Below are 23458 nucleotides of genomic sequence, written 5' to 3'. Positions count from 1 at the left end.
GATAGGTCCGCTTTTCTCAATATTGACGCTGGTTCTGGGAATTACAGTCAAAAGGGGACTTTGGAAGTCATAGTTTGCAGCTTTGGTGGAAGAGAGACCAAAATCAGATCTTCTGTGTTGGTCTTCAAGTTGCCTGACCTAATGGCACCACACGAATTTCAGAGGATTTTGTTAGGTCAGTTCTCTTCTCTTCTCTGAATCTGGTATTCATTTGTGGTCTTCCATGCAAGTCCTAACCAAGCCTAACTCCACTTAGCTCCAAGATTAGCTCTACTGCCTTCAGAGTATTTTAGGGCCCTGGCCACGAGACAGCAATCTTTGCCTTCCTGAGTCCCCCTGGGGAGATGGGGTGGACTGTAAATAAAGTTTCATTCATTCCTGTGTTAAGAGGTTAAGTTCATCTCATTCATTCCCTATCCTCTGTGCATTAATATCGATGTGTGGCTTTGAACTACCTCTTATATGGACCCCATGGATTCTGTAAGGTTTTCCTTGGCAAGGAAACTTCAGAGGTCATTTTGACAATTCCTTTATAGAATCATAGATGAGATCAGATGGCTTTAGGCTCTGGCAATGAGAGAGGTGTTGTTGGAAATAGCAACCTTCCAAGCCTCCACTAACTGATTATAAATGTGTACAATTTTAAACCTATATTGTATGTACATCCTCTGATAACCAATATATTTTTGTAGTAGCGTGTCGTTATCCTTGGTAGTTTGAATACATAGTTCTTCAGTTTCACAGCTGAGTTACCTGTGTGCCATTACATGAATGCTTATGAATATCACTTGTTCAAAGGGTTGACTTCTGACAATGTCATGCTTTTCTAGACTAGCGGTTTTCAAAAGGTGGTTCTCCACATGTTCATTGAGATTCACATTTGCCAAACGGATGTGACATCATTTTTACCTTTTCAATAAGGTTATGGTGCACTTATTTCCAATAAGTTATGGAATTTCCAATAGCTGTCTTTGCCTTCCTGTGTCAAGAGTTTAAGTTCATCTCATTCATTCCCTGTCCTCTGTGCACTAATATTTATGTGCGCCTTTGAATTGCCTCTTATGTGGACTCCATGAATTTTGTAGGGTTTTCTTTGGCAAAGAAATCTCAGAGGTCATTTTGAGATTTACTTTATACCAGTGGTTCTCAATCTGTGGATCCCTAGGTGTTTTGGCCTACAACTCCCAGAAATCCCAGCCAATTTACCAGCTGTTAGGATTTCTGGGAGTTAAAGGCCAAAACATCTAAGGACCCGCAGGTTGAGAACCACTACTTAATGGAATCATGGATGAGATCAAGTGGCTTTAGGCTCTGGAAATGAGAGAGCTGTCTTTGCCTTCCTATGTCAAGAGTTTAAGTTCAGCTAATTGATTTCCTGTCTTCTACACATTAATATGACTTCAAGATTCTTGTTGACTTATGGTGACCCCATGGATTTTGTAGAGTTTTCTCAGGCAAGGAAGGCTCTGGGGTGGTTTTGCAATCTAAAATATTGGCCAATATTTGTTGGCAGTCTCCCATCCAAGTCCTAACCTGGGCTGACCCTGCTTCCAAAGATCTTATCAATAGTGTTGCTGGTTCTTTTGTCTTTTTTTTAGATCTGTGTCCGCTCTCCTTTCATCAGTTTCATTCAAGGTTGTGTTACCTTCCAGTTGCACGAGTGTTTCAGATATTAACGATGCAATAAGATGGTAATCACGGCACTTTTAATAAGCCCATTTCCCCATGCTCTGGAAGTTCTAGTTTGCAGCCTTTGCAGTGGAAGGGGACCCAGCTTAGCTCTTGTGTGTTCATGCCTTCAAGTTGCCGGTTGACTTACGTTCATATGTCAGCTTTGAAAATATGGGGGGGGGGGGGGAGTCTTTTGCTCCAAGAAAGAGAAGGTCTCATGTTCAGTAAGAGGCGGGCGTCTCCTCCGAAGTTTGAGAGATCAAAGGGAGGCGTAAATTACTCTGCCACGTCTTGCAACTCAGCCAAGTTTCTTTCCAAAAAATCCCAATTTGCCCTGCACTGGATGACGAACCGACTCCGGCCTTCTTGGCTTGCCCAAACCGGCAGTGTCTCCTGAGAAATTAAGTGGTCGTTTCTCTTGGATGTTTGAAATAGAAAAATTGTGGAACGTCTCTATTTGTGTGCTTTTATGCAACAGCATGCATGGCTTTTTGTTTTGTTTAGCCTTTTGGACCTTGCAGAACCTGAGCTGCTACGGTTTGCTCAACTGCAGTTGCTGGGCAGCTTCAAACTCAGCTCTTTCAAAGGGAAATTTGAGTTTAGAATCATAAGAAGAGAAGAGACCCTAAGGGCCAGACAATCCAACCCCTTTCTGCCATCATGGAAGATACAAACAAATCCCTCCAGACAGATGGCCATCCAGCCTTTGCATAGAACAGTGTTTCTCAATCTGGGGGTCAGGACACTTGGGGGGGGGGGTTGCAAGGGGGTTTCAGAGGGGTCACAGATATTTCTGATAGTCTTAAGAACCTTTTAGCAGAGAAGGCTGAAGATCTCTTTACCTGTCCTGCTCTTCTTCCTACCAAAAGCCTTCCTCCGCTGAGATTGGGAAGGGTTGTTTCTGAGACTCCAAGCAGGGAGGGGAGAGCAGGCCTGCTCAGCACATGGCAGCATGGTGTGCATGTGAGTCTCCCTCCAGCATGCGAGGTTGGAGGAAGGCTCATGCCCTTCAAGGCATGGGGGTTCTGTGTGGGAATTTTTGCCCAGTTTTATCATTGAAGGGGTTCAGAATGCTCTTTGATTGTAAGTGGACTATAAATCCCAGCAACTACAACTCCCAAATGTCAAGGTCTATTTTTCCCAGACTCCATCAAGGCTCACATTTGGGCATATTGAGTATTCGTGTCAAGTTTGGTCCAGATCCATCATTGTTTGAGTCTATAGTGCTCTCTGAACATAGGTGAACTAAAACTCCAAAACTCAAGGTCAATGCCCACCAAACCCTTCCAGTATTTTCTGTTAGCTATGAGAGTTGTGTGTGCCAAGTTTGGTTCAATTCCATCATTGGTGGAGTTCAGAATGCTCTTTGATTGTAGGTGAACTATAAATCCCAGCAACTACAACTCCCAAATGTCAAGGTCTACTTTCCCAGACTCCACCAGTGTTCACATTTGGGTATATTGAGTATTCGTCTCAAGTTTGGTCCAGATCCATCATTGTTTGAGTCTACAGTTCTCTCTGAACATAGGTGAACTAAAACTCCAAAACTCAAGGTCAATGCCCACCAAACCCTTCCAGTATTTTTTGTTGGCTATGAGAGTTCTGTGTGCCAATTTGGTGGAATTCAGAATGGTCTTTGATTGTAGGTGAACTATAAATCCTAGCAACTGCAACTCCCAAAGGACAAAATCAACCCCCCACAACCCCACCAGTATTCAAATTTCAGCATATCGGGTATTTGTGCCAAATGTGGTCCAGCAAATGAAAATACTTCCTATATATCAGATGTTTACATGACGATTCATAACAATAGCAGAATTATAGTTATGAAGTAGCAACTAAATTAATGTTATGGTTGAGGGTCACCACAACATGAGGAACTGCATTAAGGGATCGCGGCATGAGGAAGGTTGAGAACCACTTATTGAAGGACCTTGAGAGAACATCTGTAAATCCTTCAGTGCAATTTGGTGCAAAACTTCCAACAGAAGGACCTACATGTTCAAAGATGGAACCTTCTCTAGAAATATGGAGGCCTTCCAAGTTGCCATGAAGGAACTGTATTAAGGGGTCGTGGCATTAGGAAGGTTGAGAACCACTGGTTTAGAATCCTACTGAAGGACCTTGAGAGAACATCTGTAAATCCTTCAGGGCATTTGGGTGCAAAACTTCCAACAGAAGGACCTACAGGTTCATAGATGGAACCTTCCCTAGACATTTGCAGGTCCTCCAAGTCACAATGAAGGAACTGTATTAAGGGGTTGCAGCATTAGGAAGGTTGAGAACCACTGCTCTAGAGTCGTAATGAAGGACCTTGAGAGAACATCTGTAGGTCCTCCAGGGCAATTTGGTACAAAACTTTCAACAGAAGGACCTCTAGACTTCTGGAGGCCCTCCAAGTCACCATGAAGGAACTGTATTAAGGGGTCACGGCATTAGGAAGGTTGTGAACCACTGGTGTAGAGTTCTACTGAAGGACCTTGTGAGAACATCTGTAGGTCCTTCAGTTTCTGTGCAAAACTTCCAACAGAAGGACCTACAGGTTCATAGATAGAACTTTCTCTAGACATTTGCAGGTCCTCTAAGTCGCCATGACAGAACTGTATTAAGGGGTCATGCCATTAGGAAGGTTGAGAACCACTGCTCTAGAGTCATACTGATGCACCCTGAGAGAACATCTATAGGTTCTCCAGGGAAATATGGTGCAAAATTTCCAACAGAAGGACCTACAGGTTCATAGATGGAACCTCCCCTAAACATTTGCAGGTCCTCCAAGTCGCCATGAAGGAACTGTATTAAGGGGTCACACCATTAGGAAGGTTGAGAACCACTGGTGTAGAGTCATGCTGAAGGATCTAGAAAGAACATCTGTAGGTCCTTCAGCGCAATTCTATGCAAAACTTCCAACAGAAGGACCTACAGGTTCACAGACAGAACTTTCTCTAGACATTTGCAAGTCCTTCAAGTCGCTATGAATCAATAAGCAGCTTGAAATTACACATACACATCCATACTTAGTGTTATGAGCATTGGATCATGATTGTGAAGACCAGGGTTCTGGCATAGAAGGAGGGTGACAACGACGGACTCCCAGACAGCAGCAAATCTCACAGCACTTAATAGTAGTTGTACTATAACAAGGAAGAGAGAGATTTAGGGGAGCTTTAAGATGAACAAATCTACAATCCTTAGTGGTGTTGCGGTGCTCTTCGGCATGGCTGGCTTCATGGAAAATTTGCTACCAGAAATGATAGGGAAGGAGTAAGAAAAGGTTCTCTTACCAAGAAAACCTTGTGATGAGCCAGAAATGATGGCCTAAATACCAAAAAAATGAGATGTAGGAATGGCCCTGTGGCCTAAATACTCTCAAGGCACAAGATCCCATCTGATCTTGGATGGCACACAACCTTGGTTAGTACATGAATGGGAGGCTGCCAAGGAATTCCAGGCATTCTAGGCTGTCTTTCGGGGGAAGAATTGGGCAGAGCAACCTCCGAGGATTCCTTGCCTCAAAAAAACCTCTGACATTCCACAATTTTACTGGTGACTTGACGATATTTGTTGTGGTTTGAGTATTCCTGCTCGGCCATGGAAACCCACTGGTTTCAGCCTCACTCTTTCTCAGCCTCAAAGGAAGATGACGACAAGCTCCGGTAACAACTGAGATTGTTCTTGTGTGCCTTCAAGTGACTTCTGGCTTATCGTGACCATGTCAGCCCACATCTGGAATCACACTGTGTCCAATTCTGGGCACCGCAATTGAAGGGAGATGTTGACATGCTGGAATGTGTCCACTAAAATGATCAAGGGTCTGGAGAACAAGCCCTATGAGGAGTGGCTTAAAGAGCTGGGCATGTTTAGCCTGCAGAAGAGAAGGCTTATTACAGTCAAGTCTCACTTATTCAACCTTTGCTTATCCGACATTCTGTTTTATCCGATGCTCTTATCCAATGCCTCCCTTTTCCTCCAGCATTTCCCCTTCAATTAAAGGAGCACGTACTCCCTCCTTGCTTCTGTGATTTCCACGCTCCTCTTCTGCATCTGGGTACTTCTTACTGGGCCTTGCATTCACTCTTTGAGTCCCAGTTGTTAGCATTCTAAGTGTCTAGCACCACACTGGACAGGTAACAGTAGGAGACTCCCTATTATCCGACGTTTTGTTTATCCGATGTTCTGCTGGCCTGTTTATTTCGGATAAGCGAGACTCTACTGTATTATTTTGTATCAAAAGCATTGCATCAAATAGTATAAAACTGATAAAAATAGGAGCACAAGCCACGAAATAGCTTTGGACCAAAAACGGGCAACAGCGACCACATTGTCTATAGCCTCAAACAATTCTTCCTCTGTACATGAGGCAGGACATTGCGGACAAGCATAGAGATTCGGAGTTGTCTCTTCTCCTCCATAATCGTACAAGGTGGAGGATTCTTTTAGGTAGCACCATTTGGCCAGATTGTCTTTTGATCTGCCCACTCTGCTTCTGAGTCTGTTCAGGGAGTTCCAAGTTGCCCATTCTTGGTTTTCCCCTGGAGGAAGACCCTCTCTCGTGGGGGGCCATCCAGCTGAAATTTCCTGGTTTAGCTGCCCAGAGGGAGACTCTTGCTGTTTCTGAGGGAAACTTTCCCTTGATTTGAGTCTACTGGGAGGAAGCTGATATCTATGCAGTGGGTGGCTTTCACAGTGTTCAACCAAAGAGAAGGCTGAGAGGAGACATGATGAGGGCCATGTATCAAGATGTGAGGGGAAATCATTGCAAGAAGGAGCAAACTTGTTTTCTGCTGCTCAGGAGACTAGGATGCAGCAGAAAACAACAAACTACAGTAGAGTCTCGCTTATCCGACCTTCGCCTATCCGACATTCTGTCTTATCCGACGCTTTTATCCGATGCCCCCTTTTCCTCCAGAATTTCTCCTTCAGTTAAAGGAGTGCTCCCCAACTCTCTCTCTATTCTCACTATGTGAAAAAGGCAAGACAAGGAGGAGGAGGGAGGAAAAAGGGAAAAAGACCAGAAGCGTGAGCGTCTTCCCTCTGGATTTCCACGTTCCTTTCCCCGCATCCGGGCACTTCCTGCTGGGCCCCCTAGTCCCGGGGCATTGCGTTGCCTTAATGTTGTTAGTATTCTAGGTGTCTAGTGCCGCATCGGATGGGTAATAGGGAGTAGGAGACTCCCTATTATTTGACATTTTCGTTTATCCGATAGTCTGCCTGACTGTTTATGTCTGATAAGTGAGACTCTACAAGAAAGGAGATTCCACCTGAACATGAGGAAGAACTTCTTAACTGTGAGAGAGAGCTGTTCAGAAGTGGAACTCTCTGCCCTGGAGTGTGGTGGAGACTCCTTCTTTGGAGGCTTTTAAACAGAGATTGGATGGCCATCTGTCGGGGTGTTTTGAATACGATTTTCCTACTTTCTGGCAGGGGGTTGGATTGGATGGCCCATGAGGTCTCTTCCAACTCCATGATTCTATGTTATCTCTTGGCCAGATTTATAAGGAGGGGTTGCTTTAGCCTTCCTCTGAGGCTGAGAGAATGGGACTGGCCCAAAGTCCCGACTGAGCAACGATTCGAACCCTGTACTTCAGAGTCATAGCCCAACACTCCAACCAGTCTGGTCCCAAAGGCACCTTTTTGGCTGGGCCACAACTCCCCCATATACAGAGGGGTTGCTTTAGCCTTCCTCTGAGGCTGAGAGAATGGGACTGGCCCAAAGTCCCAACTGAGCAAGGATTCGAACCCTGTACTCCAGAGTCGTAGCCCAACACTCCAACCAGTCTGGTCCCAAAGGCCCCTTTTTGGCTGGGCCACAACACCCCCTTTTACGAAGGGCTTGCTTTGGCCTTCCTGTGAGGCTGAGAGAATGGGGCTGGCCTAAAGTCCTGACTGAGCAAGGATTCAAATCTTGTACTCCAGAGTTGTAGCCCAACACTCCAACCAGTCTGGTCCCAAAGGCCCCTTTTTGGCTGGGCCACAACACCCCCTTTTACGAAGGGCTTGCTTTGGCCTTCCTGTGAGGCTGAGAGAATGGGGCTGGCCTAAAGTCCTGACTGAGCAAGGATTCAAATCTTGTACTCCAGAGTTGTAGCCCAACACTCCAACCAGTCTGGTCCCAAAGGCCCCTTTTTGGCTGGGCCACAACGCCCCCTTATATGGAGGGCTTGCTTTGGCCTTCCTCTGAGGCTGAGAATGGGACTGGCCCAAAGTCCTGACTGAGCAAGGATTCGAACCCTGTACTCTAGAGTCATAGCCCAACACTCCAACCAGTCTGGTCCCAAAGCCCCCTTTTTGGCTGGGCCACAACGCCCCCTTATACGAAAGGCTTGCTTTGGCCTTCCTCTGAGGCTGAGAGAATGGGACTGGCCCAAAGTCCCGACTAAGCAAGGATTCTGGCTGAGCCATGATGTCCCCTTTTTCTACCGTCTTCCCTTGGGGAAGGCAACCTGGATCAGGTGAGCACAGAGCCAGAGTGCTGAGTGTTGTTGTCGTCCTTGTCGGCTCCTTTGATCGGCACAGCTGGGAGTGTTTGCGGCTGACCTCTGACCCTGCTGGCTGCCAGATGCACGCCCCTGGCGCTTCGGGCGGGCGCTGTAATTGCAGAGCGCAAAGGCGCAGGAGCGCTGAAGAAGGAGGGATCCCTGCTCGGGTACCTGCTTGCACACGCTTCCCAGGGACGCCCAGATCAAAGGCGGTGGTGGATGAGATCTGGCTCCAGCTCGGCACTTCCCTCATCAAACTTCCTCTCCTCTTCCTTCCTTCTGTGCCAGGAGGCGGCTTAACCGCTTCCCTGCCAATGCAAGAGGACTTGGTTTTGTCCCAATGAGAGGGAGGCCAATGCCACGTGGAAGGACATATACAAGCAGAGTGCCCAGGTGAACATGATCTTCACAGATGAAAGAGATGATTGGCCAACACTAACAAAATGAAGTTCAGCAATGGCAAATACAAGAGGCTCCACTTAGGCAGAAAAAAAGGAAAGGCAAAGAGACAGAATGGAGATGCCTGGCAGGATGTGTGAAAATGATCTTGGAGTCCACGTGGACAGGAAGGTGAATGTGAGCCAATAATGTCATGCAGCGGCAAAAGAACCCAATCGGATTTTGGCCTGCATAAATAGTATAGATCCAGGGAAGTCATGCTCCCCTTCTATTATGGCTTGGCCAGACCATGTTACCTGGAATCACGCTGTGCCCTATTCTGGGAACCACAACTGAACCACAATTGAGTAACCAATAGTGAAAGAACCTAGGCAGTGACATCTCTGGCCCATCCCCTGTGCCAACATGCCTATGACGTAAATCAAGAAATAGTTTTTTTTAAGATCTACAGAGACACTCACTAGAACACCTCAGCAAGCAAGAGCCCAAAAGGGGCAGTTGAAAACCCAGAATCTACATCAGAGAGCACTGTGGACTCAAACAATGATAGCTCTGGACCAAACTTGGCACGGATGGACAATATGCCCAAATATGAACACTGGTGGAGTGTTCACATTTGCGAGTTGTAGTTGCTGGGATTTATAGTTCACTTACAATCAAAGAACATTCTGAACCCCACCGACGACAGAATCAGGCCAAACTTCCCACACAGAAACTCCATGCCTTGAAAGTGCTTGCTGGAACGAGCCTCCCTCCAGCCTCGCACGCTCTCCCCCAGCTGCACATGCACACCATGCTGCCACGCGCTGAGCACGCCTGCTCTCCCCTCCCTGCTTGGAGTCTCAGAAACAGTCCTCTTCTTGTCTAAGAGGTGGGCTAAGAGGCCAGCCAATCACAGCAGAGAAGGGCTTTGGGTGAGAGGATTTGGGCCAAACTTCCACACAGAATCCACATATCTTGAAGGGACTTGTTGGCACGAGCCTCCTCCCAGCCTCGTATGCTCTCCCTTGTCTGCACATGCGCACCATGCTGCCATGTGCTAGCACGCTCTCCCTTCCCTGCTTGGAGTCTCAGAAACAGCCCTCCCCTTGCTGAGTGGCCGACCAATCACAGCGGAGGAGGGCTTTCGGTGGGAGAATTTGTTGTCTGCTTCCAAAAAGTAAGAGACGGACCGGCGGCAAGATCTTCAGCTTTCTCTGCCAAAGGGGTTCCTAAGACCATTCTAAATATGGTGGTCTTTGGGGACTGCTCTGAAACCCCCTCGTGAGCATCACATCCAATAATACACTAATATAAAACACATTAAAATACAATCATATAATTACATAAGGCCGAGTCATCAGAATAAATCACATTTCATCCCCACCTGTCCGTGTGGTCAAGAGTTATTGACTCACTCATCAAATGCCAGATTCCAGAGCCAGGTTTTCACCAACTTTCTAAAGGTCAGGAGGGAAGGGGCAGTTCTAATCTCCAATGGGAGAATTCCAGAGCCGAAGGGCCACCACCGAGAAGGCCCTGTCCTTCGTCCCCACCAGACACGATTGCGAGAGTGGTGGGACCGAGAGCAGGGCCCCTCCAGAAGATCTTAACAACCTTGATGGTTCATAGGGGAGAATCTGTTCGGACAGGTAAGCTGGGCCAGAGTTCAATGTATTGTCGAAGGCTTTCATGGCTGGAATCACTCAGTTCTTGTGGGTTTTTCTGGCTATATGGCCATGTTCTAGAGGCATTTCTCCTGACGTTTCGCCTGCATCTATGGGGGACCTCTGAGGATGCTTGCCATAGATGCAGGCGAAACGTCAGGAGAAATGCCTCTAGAACATGGCCATATAGCCAGAAAAACCCACAAGAACTGGGCCAGAGTTGTTTAGGGATTTATAGGTCAACACCAGCACTTTGAATTAATAAAGATGTTGAACAGGACCGTGCCCAGGATGAAACCCTACTTGTGGCACTCTACTTTTCACTTCTTTCAGGATCAAAACATTCATGATAGAAAGGATATGTGGTGGACTCTCCATCTTTGGAGGCTTTTAAGCAGCGGTCAGATGTCCATCTGTTGAGAAGGCTTGGATTATGTCTTCCTGCATGGTAAAGATGACTTGGACCAGATGGCCCTTCATTCCAGCTCTCTGACTGATCCAATTGAGTGCCTCTGAGCATGCACAGAAGTCTCCTAGCTTCCAAAAGGTCAACCTTCCTCAAGGATGAGCCAGGCCACCCTTCTTGCCTTGCTCCTGAGGAGTGGCCCACGTCTTGAAGAGCAAGGAGGCCTCTGCTGCCATGTGGAAGGAGAAAGAGGAGGACGGCGGCCAGCAACCACCTGCCCTGGGGCGTTTGTGGGGAGGCCGGGCTTGCGGTTCGTTCATTCGCGTCGTCGCAGGCCTTTGAAGCCCGGCCAAGAGCGGGTTGAGTTTTGAGGCCTGTTCTTGGCAGGGCCCCAGTGCCAATGGGAGAGGGAGGGAAGGAGGCAGGTGAGCTGGCCGAAAGGGTGGGGAACGCGGGGGAATTTAAGGTAGATGGGGCTGGTGCAGAGGCTGCAACTGCTCAGCGGGAACACAGCAGGCTTTTGTTCCACCCAGACAGGGAAGGGCTAGGAGGCGGGCTGGTTGGCTCACAGAAAGAGAGAGAGAGAGAAAAAGAAGGCTAAGATTTGCACCAGGACACAAGATAGCAAAAGCTATTGGCAAGGAAGAACGCGCATGCCACGAGGATCTGCAGCCAGTTACTTTTGCTGACTTTTTCCTGGGTTCATGTGATCCAAACTCCTTTGAACTCCATCTGCAACAATTGAAGCGAGCTGGCGACAAAGGAAGAAGAAGAGAGAAGAGTGGGATGGCAAAGGAGTAATTGTGGTTCTTGCTGCTGAATTAAGGCATAGACCAGCACTTCTCAACCTGTGGGTCGGGACCCCTGGGGGTGTCAAAGGGGTCGTCTAAGACCATAATAAAACACAGTATTTTCTGTTGGTATTGGAGGTTCTATGTACAAAGTTTGGCTCAATTCTATCATTGGTGGGGTTCAGAATGCTCTTTGATTGTAGGTGAACTATAAATCCCACCAACTACAACTCCCAGATGTCAAGTCTATTTTCCCCAAACTCCACCAGTGTTCACGTTTGGGCATATTGAGTATTCACGCCAAGTTTGGTCCAGATCCATCATTGTTTGAGTCCACCGTGTTCCCTAGATGTAGGTGAACTACAACTCCCAAACTCAAGGTCAATGCTCACCAAACCCTCCCAATATTTTCTGTTGGTCATGGGAGTTCTGTGTGCCAAGTTTGGTTCAACTCCGTCCTTGGTGGAGTTCAGAACACTCTTTGATTGTAGGAGAACTTCAAATCCCAGAAATTACAACTCCCAAATATCAAGGTCTATCTTCCACAAACTACACCAGTGGTTCAAATGTGGAAGTATTGAGTATTTGTGCCAAGGTTGGTCTATATCCATCATTGTTTGAGTCCACAGTGCTCTCTGGATGTAGGTGAACTACAATTCCTAAACTCAAGGTCAATGCCCACCAAAGCCTTCCAGTATTTTCTGTTGGTCATGGAAGTTTGCTTCAATTCCATCATTGGTGGAGTTTGGAATGCTCTTCTGACTGTAAGTTAACTATAAATGACAGCAACTACAACTCCGAAATGACAAATCACCCCCCACCCCCCAACCCCACTAGTATTCAAATTTGGGCATATTGGGTATTTGTGCCAAATTTGGTCCAGTGAATGAAAATACATCCTGCATATTAGATATTGACATGACAATTCATAACAGTAGCAAAATTACAGTTCTGAAGTAGCAACGAAAATAGTGTTATGGTTGGGGGTCACCACAATATGAGGGATTGTATTAAGGGGTCACGGCATTAGGAAGATTGAGAACCACTGGCATAGAGTTTCCCAAGCGTGTGGCCAAATGACCGAAAAAGGGAATACAAAAAGACAAGCGAGGAGTGGCTGCATCAGTTTGAATTGTATTTACACACTGTTATCATTTTTTCAACCTGTTGGTGCAGCAGGTTAAACCGCTGAGCCGCTGAACTTGCTGACCAAAAGCTTGCAGGTTCGAATCCGGGGAGCTGCATGAGCTCCCGCTGTTAGCCCCAGCTTCTGCCAACCTAACAGTTCAAAAACATGCAAATGTGAGTAGATCAATAAGTACTGCTTCTGCAGGAAGGTATCAGCACTCCATGCAGTCATTCCCGCCACATGACCTAGGAGGTGTCTACGGACAACGCCAGCTCTTTGGCATAGAAATGGAGATGAGCACCAACCCCCAAACTCAGACACGACTGGACTTAATGTCAAGGGGAAACCTTTACCTATCATTTTTCATGTTGGCCACATGAAAAAGTGCGATACAAATACAATAGATAGACTAGCTATATAGGTTTTATTGATGTGTTGTTGGGCTTGGCCTCATGTAAGCTGCTCCGAGTCCCTTGGGGAGATGGTAGTGGGGTATAAATAAATTATTATTATTATTATTATTATTATTATTATTAGCTTTTTCTTAGAGCAGTGTTTCTCAACCTTCCTGAGTCAGGGGGTTGGTGCTCATCTCTATTTCTATACCAAAGAGCCGGCGTTGTCCGTAGACACCTTCTAGGTCATGTGGCAGGCATGACTGCATGGAGTGCGGTTACCTTCCTGCAGAAGCGGTACCTACTGATCTACTCAAATTTGCATGTTTTCAAACTGCTAGGCTGGCAGAAGCTGGGGCTAGATGGACGAATTCACCACTTTGAGCAGTGGTTCTCAACCTTCCTAATGCCGCAACCCCTTAATACAGTTCCTCATGTTGTGCTGACCCCTAACCATTTTCGATGCTGCTTCCTAACTGTAATTTTGCTACTGTTATGAATCGTAATGTAAATATCTGAAGTGCAGGATGTATTTTCATTCACTGGTGCAAATTTGGCACAAATAACCAATACGCCCCCATTTGAATACTGGAGGGGTGGGGAGCAGGATTGATTTTGTCATTTGGGAGTTGTAGTTGCTGGGATGTATAGTTCACCTACAATCCAAGAGCAGTCTGAAGTCAGACTTGGCCACAGTGGTTCACATTCTCATTACATCAGAGAATGCAAGCTGTTTATGGTGATTGTGTTGATGTGAGTACTGTGTGTCGTTGGGCGAGTAAGTTTAAAGATGTTGAGGTAGGAACATCTGACAAAGAGTTGGACGTCCTGTGACAGTAACCACTGAGTTTCACAAGCAAAAGGTTGACAAATTGATTCAGGATGATCGTCGTATCACTCAGAGAGAAATTTCAAACATAATCGGCATTTCACAAAAACGTGTGGGTCACACTATTGCTTTGCTTGGCTATTGGAAGATCTGTGCACGATGGGTACCCAGGATGCTGAGACCTGAAACTCGCCCAACAACACACAGTACTCACATCAACACAATCATCATAAACAGGTTGCATTCTCTGATGAATCTCCTTTGGGGTGACACCTTCTGCTGTCAAGAATTCAATTGCTTAAGTCGCACTGACCGACCGTCTGTGCAGGGTTCCATACTTCACACTTTAACTACACAACCGTCCAATACTAAGGCTTCCCGCCAACATGGAACTGTAGAGGAGAGTCTACTGAACAAGCCAGTACCTGCGGCATACCAGTATTGCCATCTGTTGAGGAGTTACAAAGGTGGGGGAATTACTTTTCACTTTAACAACACAACCATTCAATGCTAAGGCCAAGATGGAACTGTAGAGGAGAGTTTACTGAAGAAGCCAGTACTTGCTTCATACCAGTACTGTCATCTGTTGAGAAGTTACGAAGGTGGAGGCATTACTTTTCACTTTAACAACACAACCATTCAATGCTAAGACTTCCCACCAAAATGGAACTGTAGAGGAGAGTCTACTGAACAAGCCAGTACCTGCAGCATACCAGTACTGCCATCTGTTGAGTTACAAAGGTGGAGGCATTACTTGTCATTCAACCCTCGTATGTGCTGTGTGCTTTGAGATCTCTCTCTGCTTGTGTGTCAGGAGAGATGGAGTGATTGAGTTTCAAAGATTTGATCTCTCTCATTAGTAATTCTTCCCACTTTGAGCACACTTCAATGTTGCTTTGCCACAAGTGAGATATTATTAAAAGATATGTAAGACAGAGCATGGAAGCCTTTCTCTTTCCACAATAAGGTCTTATTCTCTAGGAGGCTGTAAGCAGAGGCTGATGGTCATCTGTTGGGAGGGATTAGATTGTACCGTCCTGCTTAGACAAGGAGGTTGGACTGGATGGCCCTTGGTGTGTCTTCTAACTCCAGGATACTATGGTTCATTCCCTCCACCCCTTTTATATATATATAAATAAACCATCAGGAGTAACAGCTTGAAACCGAATCAAAGATGGAGACCGTTGATGCTATGATGCCAATTCCCTAAGGCCATGACTGATCCCTGTTCTTTGGCTCTCTTTTTGGGCAGGCCAAACTGGCAGGAGAGAGGGGAGCACGGGCCGTTCTCTTTGACATTACAGACGACCAGACTGCCGCTGACCAGGTAAGAAGCTCTCTTTTGGAGAATTGTTGAGGAATCTGAGCTATTAGGCTCAAAAAATAACCCTCAGTTGGAGTGATTCCACCATAAATATAGCAGAGTACTAGAAGTAAGGGGCCCCCGGTACCGCAGTGGGTTAAAGCGCTGAGATGCTGAACTTGCAGACCGAAAAGTTGCAAGTTCAAATCCAAGGAGCGGCATGAGCTCCCGCTGTTAGCCCCAGCTTCTGCAAAGCTAGCAGTTCAAAAACATGCAAACGTGAGTAGATCAATAGGTACCGCTCTGGCGGGAAGGTGATAGGTACCACTCTGGTGGGAAGGTAATAGGTACCGCTCCATAGGGAAGGTAATAGGTACCGCTCTAGAGGGAAGGTAATAGGTACCGCTCCAGCGGTAAGGCAATAGGTACCGCTCCGGCGGGAAGGCAATAGATACCGCTCCGGCGGGAAGGTAATAGGTACCGCTCCGGCGGGAGAGTAATAGGTACCACTGCAGTGGGAATGTAATAGGTACCGCTCAGGCGGGAAGGTAATAGGTACCGCTCAGGTGGGAAGGTAATAGGTACCGCTCTGGCGGGAGAGTAATAGGTACCACTCCAGTGGGAATGTAATAGGTACCGCTCAGGCGGGAAGGTAATAGGTACCGCTCCGGCGGGACAGTAATAGGTACCACTCTGGCGGGAAGGTAATAGGTACCACTCCAGCAGGAAGGTAATAGGTACCGCTCCAGTGGGACAGTAATAGGTACCGCTCTGGCGGAAAGGTAATAGGTACCACTCTGGCGGGAAGGTAATAGGTACCGCTCTGGCGGAAAGGTAATAGGTACCGCTCTGGTGGGAAGGTAATAGGTACCGCTCTGGCGGGACAGTAATAGGTACCGCTCTGGCAGGAAGGTAATAGGTACTGCTCCGGCGGGAAGGTAATAGGTACCACTCTGGCGAGAAGGTAATAGGTACCACTCTGGCGGGAAGGTAATAGGTACCGCTCCGGCGGGAAGGTAATAGGTACCGCTCCGGCGGGAAGGTAATAGGTACCGCTCCGGTGGGACAGTAATAGGTACCGCTCTGGCGGGAAGGTAATAGGTACCGCTCCGGCGGAAAGGTAATAGGTACCGCTCCGGAGGGAAGGTAATAGGTACCGCTCTGGAGGGAAGGTAATAGGTATCGCTCCGGTGGGACAGTAATAGGTACCGCTCTGGCGGGAAGGTAATAGGTACTGCTCTGGCGGGAAGGTAATAGGTACCGCTCCGGCGGAAAGGTAATAGGTACCGCTCCGGAGGGAAGGTAATAGGTACCGCTCTGGAGGGAAGGTAATAGGTATCGCTCCGCCGGGAAGGTAATAGCTACCGCTCCGGAGGGAAGGTAATAGGTACCACTCTGGCAGAAAGCAGTAGGTACCACTCCAGTGGGAAGGTAATAGGTACCGCTCTGGCGGGAAGGTAATAGGTACCGCTCCGGCAGGAAGGTAATAGGTACCGCTCCAGAGGTAAGGTAATAGGTAGCGCTCCAGCAGGAAGGTAATAGGTACTGCTCCGGCGGGAAGGTAATAGGTACCGCTCCAGCGGAAGGTACTGCTCCGGTGGGAAGGTAACGGCGCACCATGCAGTCATGCTGGCCACATCTATGGAACGCCCTTCCTACAGACATTAGATCAGCCCCTTCCCTGTTAACATTTCAGAGGAAAGTGAAGACCTGGTTGTTTGAGCAGGCATTTGAAAAGGCAGTGTAACGAACATAGGAATATGGAACAATTGGATGATGAGATTGGATCTTGATTTTAACTAAGAGACGCTAAGGAAATGTTTTACTGATTTTGTAATGATTGTTTTATATGCTATTGTTTTAATTGTTTTTAACTGTTTTATGATGTATTGAGCATTGAAGTTTTGCTACTGTAAACCTCTTTGAGTCGTCCAAGGGCTGAGAAAAGCGGTATATAAATATAGTAAATAAATAAATAAATGACCTTGGAGGTGTCTACGGACAACTCTTCAGCTTAGAAATGGAGATAATCACCAACCCCCAGCGTCAGCTACGACTCGACCTAATGTCAGGGGAAACCCTTTACCTTTACTTAAAAGGCCTCGGCAAAAGCAAACTGCAGTCTACTTTTCATCAACAATGTGCCATTTCGACCTCAAATGTGGGATGGTTTTCATCTGTGAAGATGGTGGAAGGTGTAGAAAGTGGTATTGTTATCTCAAAGGAAATTGTTAGGATATTCAGTACAGTCTTGCTTATCCGACTTTCACTTATCTGACATTTTGTCTAAGTTAAAATAGCAAGACAAGGAGGAGAGAGGAAAGGGGGAAAAGAGGCAGGACCGGAAAGGGAAGCATCCTCCCTCCTTCCTTCTCGGATTTCTAGGTGTCTAGTGCTGCATCGGACGGGTAACAATAGGAGACTCTGTATTATCCGACGTTTTCATTTATCCGATGTTCTGCCGGCCCGTTTATGTCGGATAAGTGAGACTCTACTGTGTATGCGCCTTAAAGTCTCCTGTTAACAATCTGTAGCCATATAAGCCTGGCTTTTCAAATGTAGTCTCTTCCTGCTCCCAGCAGACATACCTTTTGCGCCTCTATCCCCCAAGCAGGAGGGAGAAACGCAATAACAAATCAAAGACCTGACGGCTTGCAATATTGGGCCAAACTTCCCACACAAAACCCTCATGCCTGGAAGGGACTCTCCAGCGCGAGCCTCCCTCCAGCCTCGCACGCTCTCCCTCGTCTTCAGCCTTCAGGGTTCCTAAGAGACCATCAGAAATATGTTTTCTGATGGTCTTTGTTGATCCCTCTGAAACCGCCTTGTGACACCCTCCCCCCCCCCCCCGGGTCCTGACCCCCAGGTTGAGAAATGCTGTTCCAGAGAGACCCTATTTATCAAATCTGTGAAATTGTGGTCTGACATAATTTTACACCTATGCTTTGTTTTACAGCTGAGGAAGCCCCGTGGCCTCAGCCACCCAGTGGTTCTGATCTGGGGTCATGATGCTGAACTCCTGATGGGAGTGGTCAACAATAACCGGGAGGCGCATGTGAAGATCGAAGTGAAGGAGATGCCGGCTTGGGTGAGTGCTATTGCCATTAGACACCTCTTTTCTGCCTGAATAACATGGGATGCAGATCTGTACGCTGAGACCTTTCATCCCTTGCAGTATGTGTAAACACCGATGGAGGTACATCATGGACAACATGTTAGGGAAAATTACCAAAAAAATATACAACAGAGCATCCAAAAATAAACAGGACACAGAAGTTGAGCAAGAGCTCACAGCTAGCAAAGCGTGAAGTGCCGTGTGATCCAGCGTTCTGTATTATCCAATGCAGTCTGCCTCCCGTTTGGATCCACAGCTGTTTCAATACATTGCGATGTTTTGGTGCTAAATTCGTAAATACAGTGTTCTCTCGCTACTTTGTGGTTTGCTTTTCGTGGACTTGCTGTTCTGCGGATTTTAAAAAAGTTTGTTGTTGTTTATTCGTTCAGTCACTTCCGACTCTTCATGACCTCATGGACCAGCCCGCGCCAGAGCTCTCTGTCGGCCGTCACCACCCCCAGCTCCTTCAACGTCAAGCCAGTCACTTCAAGGATGCCATCCATTCATCTTGCCCTTGGTCGGCCCCACTTCCTTTTTCCTTCCATTTTCCCTAGCATCGTTGTCTTCTCTAAGCTTTCCTTTCTTCTCATGATGTGGCCAAAGTACTTCATCTTTGCCTCTACTTTCCTTCCCTCTAAGGAGAGTTGGGCTTTATTTCTTCGAGGATGGACTGGTTGGATCTTCTGGCAGTCCAAGGCACTCTCAGCACTTTCCTCCAACACCACAGTTCAAAAGCATCTCTCTTCCTTCGCTCCACCTTCCCTAAGGTCCAGCTCTCACACCCATAGGTGACTATGGGGAATACCATTGCTTTAACTATGCGGATCTTTGTTGCCATTGTGATGTCTCTACTCTTCACTATTTTATAGAGATTGGTCATTGCTCTCCTCCCAAGAAGCAAGCGTCTCCTGATTTCCTGGCCACAGTCTGCATCTGCAGTAATCTTTGCACCTAGAAATACAAAGTCTGTCATGGCCTCCATGTTTTCTCCCTCTATTTGCCAGTTGTCAATCAGTCTGGTTGCCATCATCTTGGGGTTTTTTTATGTTTAACTGCAACCCAGCTTTTACACTTTCTTCTCTCACCTTGATTAGAAGGCTCCTCAGCTCCTCCTCGCTTTTGGCCATCAAAGTGGTATCATCTGCATACTTAAAGTTGTTAATGTTTCTTCCAGCAATTTTAACCCCAGCCTTGCATTTATCAAGCCCCGCACGTTAAAAAAGTATGAATTTAAAATATACAGTACAAGTAGCGAGGGAACACAGGATGGATGGATCCCCCCATGGCCTGGATCCAGATCTGGGAGACCTCGCAAGGCCGGCGGCAATTGCAATAGCAGCGTAAGCTCAGCCTTCTCGCCCTCTTTACCTTCCTCCTTCTCCTCCTCTTTGGTGCTTCCCTTCCCACCCACAGGCCCCGGCCCATTTTTCCCTCTGCCGCTTGGGCCCCGCGATACCTCCGCCACCTCCTCACTCGGAGAAGAGGCGGGTGCCGTGGCTGCTGCTGCTCCAGAAGTCTCTGGAGTGGATAGTCCCAGTAGAGGAGGCTCCTCGTTGCTTCCTGGGCCTCTGCCGCCCGCTGAAGAGAGCCCTCAGAGGGAAGAAGAGCCGCTTACTACCACCACCACCACCATTGAGTGAGTGAGAGAGAGGGAGGGGGCAGACCCTACTTTGTGGACTTTCACTTATTGCGGGTGGTCCTGGAACATAACACCTGCGATAAGTAAGGGAACACTGTACTGTAATTATTACAGAACGTTACTTTGTGTTGAGCTCCTTTTTCTGTCGTTTTGTTGCAAAACATGATGTTTTGGTGCTTAATTTGTAAAATCATAACATAATTTGACCTTTTCCCTCCTTATTATCCAACATTTTCACTTATCCAACGTTCCGCCGACCCGTTTATGTTAGATAAGCAAGACTCTACTGTACATCGTGGATCCCTCATGAGGTTCTCCTCCATCTGGTTCCCGCTGGACCTTTCTGTCCCATCTCTGATTTCAATGTCTTTTCCCTTCTTTCTTCATCCATACCTTTAACCTTTCACTTTCTCCTGGCTCCTCTTCTTCAAAGAGATGATTGTGTCACCTATTTCTAGGGAGGGAGAAACACAAAAAAGAAGAACCGGTCCTTTGATCTTGCCCCGCTGTCTAATTATAGGCTTCTTCTGCTCCTTCCTTTTTGCTCTCCAGTTCTCCAGCCAGCTATCTGGTCTTGCTTTCCTTTTGTCTAATTCTCTTCTAGATCCTTATCTACCTCCAGCTTTCATCCTTTCTGCTCTGATGAAACAGGCCGAACCTATCTCCTAACCATCTTCACTTGGTTAAAAAAAAATGATTAAAAAGAGAGCTCTTCACCACACGCTTGGCTTGTCCTCCATCCATACCGCATGTTGCTCCTTCCATCCATACCAAATCTCTTCTTTCACTCGTTTTTCAGGACTTGTTCATTCTTGTTTTTATTCCTGACTCAAAGCTTGTTTTTACTGTCTCTTCCAGATTTTCGTTCTTTTTGTTCTGAACCATTTTTCAGGATTTGGTCCTCAATTTTTAATGTTGTGTGCTTCAATCTTTTCCTCATGGCTTGGAAGTAACGAATTACAGGGAATGTTCCCTGTCAATCAGATATTCATGGAGGGAGTTTATTTATTTATTTATTTATTTAGCAATTTTGTATACCGGTCTTCTCCCCTCTATCGGGGGACTCGGGCCGGTTTCCAACAATAAAATCACAAAACAATAATTAAAAACATCATATAACATATTCAATTAAAGCGTTATAACAGCAAAATGCAATCACATAATAACAATGGTCAGTCGTCATAGTGAATTCGTTGTCCATCATTCATCGTCATCTATCCGATCACAGAAATATTGATTCACTCATCGAAAGCCAAACCCCATAGCCAGGTTTTCATCCGTTTTCTGAACGACAGAATGGAGGGGGCAGTTCTGATCTCCAGTGGGAGAGAGTTCCAAAGTCGAGGGGCCACCACCGAGAAGGCCCTGTCTCTCGTCCCCACCAGACGCGCCTGAGAGGCCGGTGGGACCAAGAGCTGGGCCCATCCAGACGATCTTAACAACGTAGATGGTTCACAGGGGAGAATACGTTCGGACAGGTAAACTGGGCCGGAGTCGTTTAGGGTTTTATAGGTTAACACCAGCACTTTGAATTGTGCTCGGAAGCTAATTGGCAACCAGTGGAGCTGGCGCAACAGAGGAGTAGTATGCTCCCTGTACCCTGCTCGTGTTAGCATTCTGGCTGCCGCACGTTGGACTAGTTGGAGCTTCCGGGCAGTCTTCATAGGCAACCCCACGTAGAGAGCGTCGCAGTAATCTAAACGGGATGTAACCAAAGTGTGGACCACCGTGGTCAAGTCAGACTTCCCAAGGTACGAGTTAAGGAGGGCACAATATTTTGGAAAATGTGAATCTTCATAACCATTTGGGAAATGGGATTCATAATCTTTTGGGAAAAACCCAGGTCACAGGAAAGGTATGACCTTGTTAGAAGTCACAACCTTTTTGGAAAAATGACATGCACCAGCATTCATCCAAGGCAACTAGGTCTCTCAGCTGTTAAACTGATGTACCTAAGTATGTCTTTGAACTGTCAGGGACAAAGACATGCCAATGCACAAAAGCATATACATATATTCAGCAGCGTTATAAAAGTGTTCCTTTAGTTGCCCAAAAACATCTACTCTCCCTTAAAATATATTTGCCTTTAAATCTTGCTCTCGAGATACAAAACAGTAACAGAGTTGGTTTACTCACAAAACTTCATTTATACAGCATACAGGCACTTTGCTTATAAATCCAGTTACAACAGGATTTTGTAGGAGTTGTAGGACATATCTTATCTTCCTTAGAAACAATAGTCCATAGTCTAAAACAGGGGGGTCCACAAACTTTTTAAACAGAGGGCCAGGTCACAGTCCCTCAAACTGTTGGAGGGCCGGATTATAATTTGAAAAAAACATGAATTCCTATGCACCCGGCACATATCTTATTTGTAGTACAAAAAAACACTTAAAAACAATACAATAATTAAAATGAACAATTTTAAGAAATATATTAGTATTTCAATGGGAAGTGTGGGTCTGCTTTTGGCTGATGAGATAAGATTGTTGTTGTTGTTGTTGTGTACATTCCAATAGTTTCAGACTTAGTTGACCCTGAGCGAGGGCCGGGTAAATTACCTTGGAGGGCCATATTTGGCCCTCGGGCCTTAGTTTGAGGACCCCTGGTCTAAAGCATCTCCTTGGTTTTGAGAGTCCAATAAGCATACTGTTCCTGCATTGAAGTCTAAACTGTACTCACTGCTTCTGATGTAAACACACACTGGCTTCTAAAAGCTTAAAGAAGGCTTCTACTCTCTCTATGACTCCTAGACTTTTGATGTGGAAATAACCTTGATTCAGATCTAGTTCGGATATTTATCACTTTTGAAGCGAGTTCTAACACGCCTGCTTACTGCCCCCCCCCCCCCGCCCCCAATATTAAGAATTTGAATCAAAAGGTGCTTGTGATTCTTAAGTTTCGGATGTGTTCGGATGTAGCTGTGACGAAACTAAAATTCACAGGGCAACCAAGCCCTGCTGAGAGGCGAAGCCAAACCTGTTGGCATGCCTCTCCAGCCGATTAAGGCTGATTGAGGAGGGAGGGGGGCAGAGGAGGAGAGCGCCAAAAATGTTTTTAAAAACTGAAAATTTGCAAAAAAAATTGTGAATATGTGAAACGTTTTGAAATTTGGTGAACTAACAGTGGAAAATGTGTTCTACCACTGTAGCAAGTTTAATTAGGATAGCTCAAAAATGAAGGAGAGAGAAGCACCTCAAGTTTTCCCACTGACAGTAATGTTTCCCTTAATGCGCATGTGCGACCGCCATTAATGAAGTACTTACAAAGATTCAGAAGTTTCATAAAGTTTCGAAATTTTACCCTCAAAATTCAAAAATAATAAGTCATATGAAGAGAAGGAACAAATCTACTGTTATCTATGAATAATCTAATTACTCAATGAACCTAGTTATTTTTAAGCCTTGCCAATTAAAAGTGCGGCATCCTGGCATTTCAGAGAGTGAGACCTTGGAAATCATCCATATCTAGAACATCCCCTTTTGCCATCTTTGCTTTCCCTGGGTACCTTTTCCAGCTACTGCTTTGGATGCCGAAACATGCTTTAAGTTTCCACAATCCTGGAAATCTGGAGAATGAACCAAATTTCGTTTGGAGAGGCAGAATTCATATTTGTGGTAACAACATCCTTATTCCCTCTTAATCTGGGCTTTCATTAC

General features: G+C 46.3%; 1 protein-coding gene across 1 annotated transcript in view; it reads left to right on the top strand.

Annotated features, from left to right (window-relative positions):
* The window catches only part of RNF43 (ring finger protein 43), a 63883-nt gene that overhangs the window by 33368 nt on the left and 7057 nt on the right, over positions 1-23458 (top strand). The window contains exons 3-4 of the mRNA XM_060756878.2: positions 14995-15069; positions 18002-18133. Coding sequence (XP_060612861.2) covers positions 14995-15069; positions 18002-18133 — 207 coding nt within the window. The remainder of the gene's footprint in view (positions 1-14994; positions 15070-18001; positions 18134-23458) is intronic.

Source organism: Anolis sagrei, chromosome 11 (assembly GCF_037176765.1).
Source record: "Anolis sagrei isolate rAnoSag1 chromosome 11, rAnoSag1.mat, whole genome shotgun sequence".
NCBI lineage: Eukaryota > Metazoa > Chordata > Lepidosauria > Squamata > Dactyloidae > Anolis > Anolis sagrei.
Note: the sequence above shows the minus strand (reverse complement) of the source record. Positions and strands in the feature narration are given on the sequence as shown.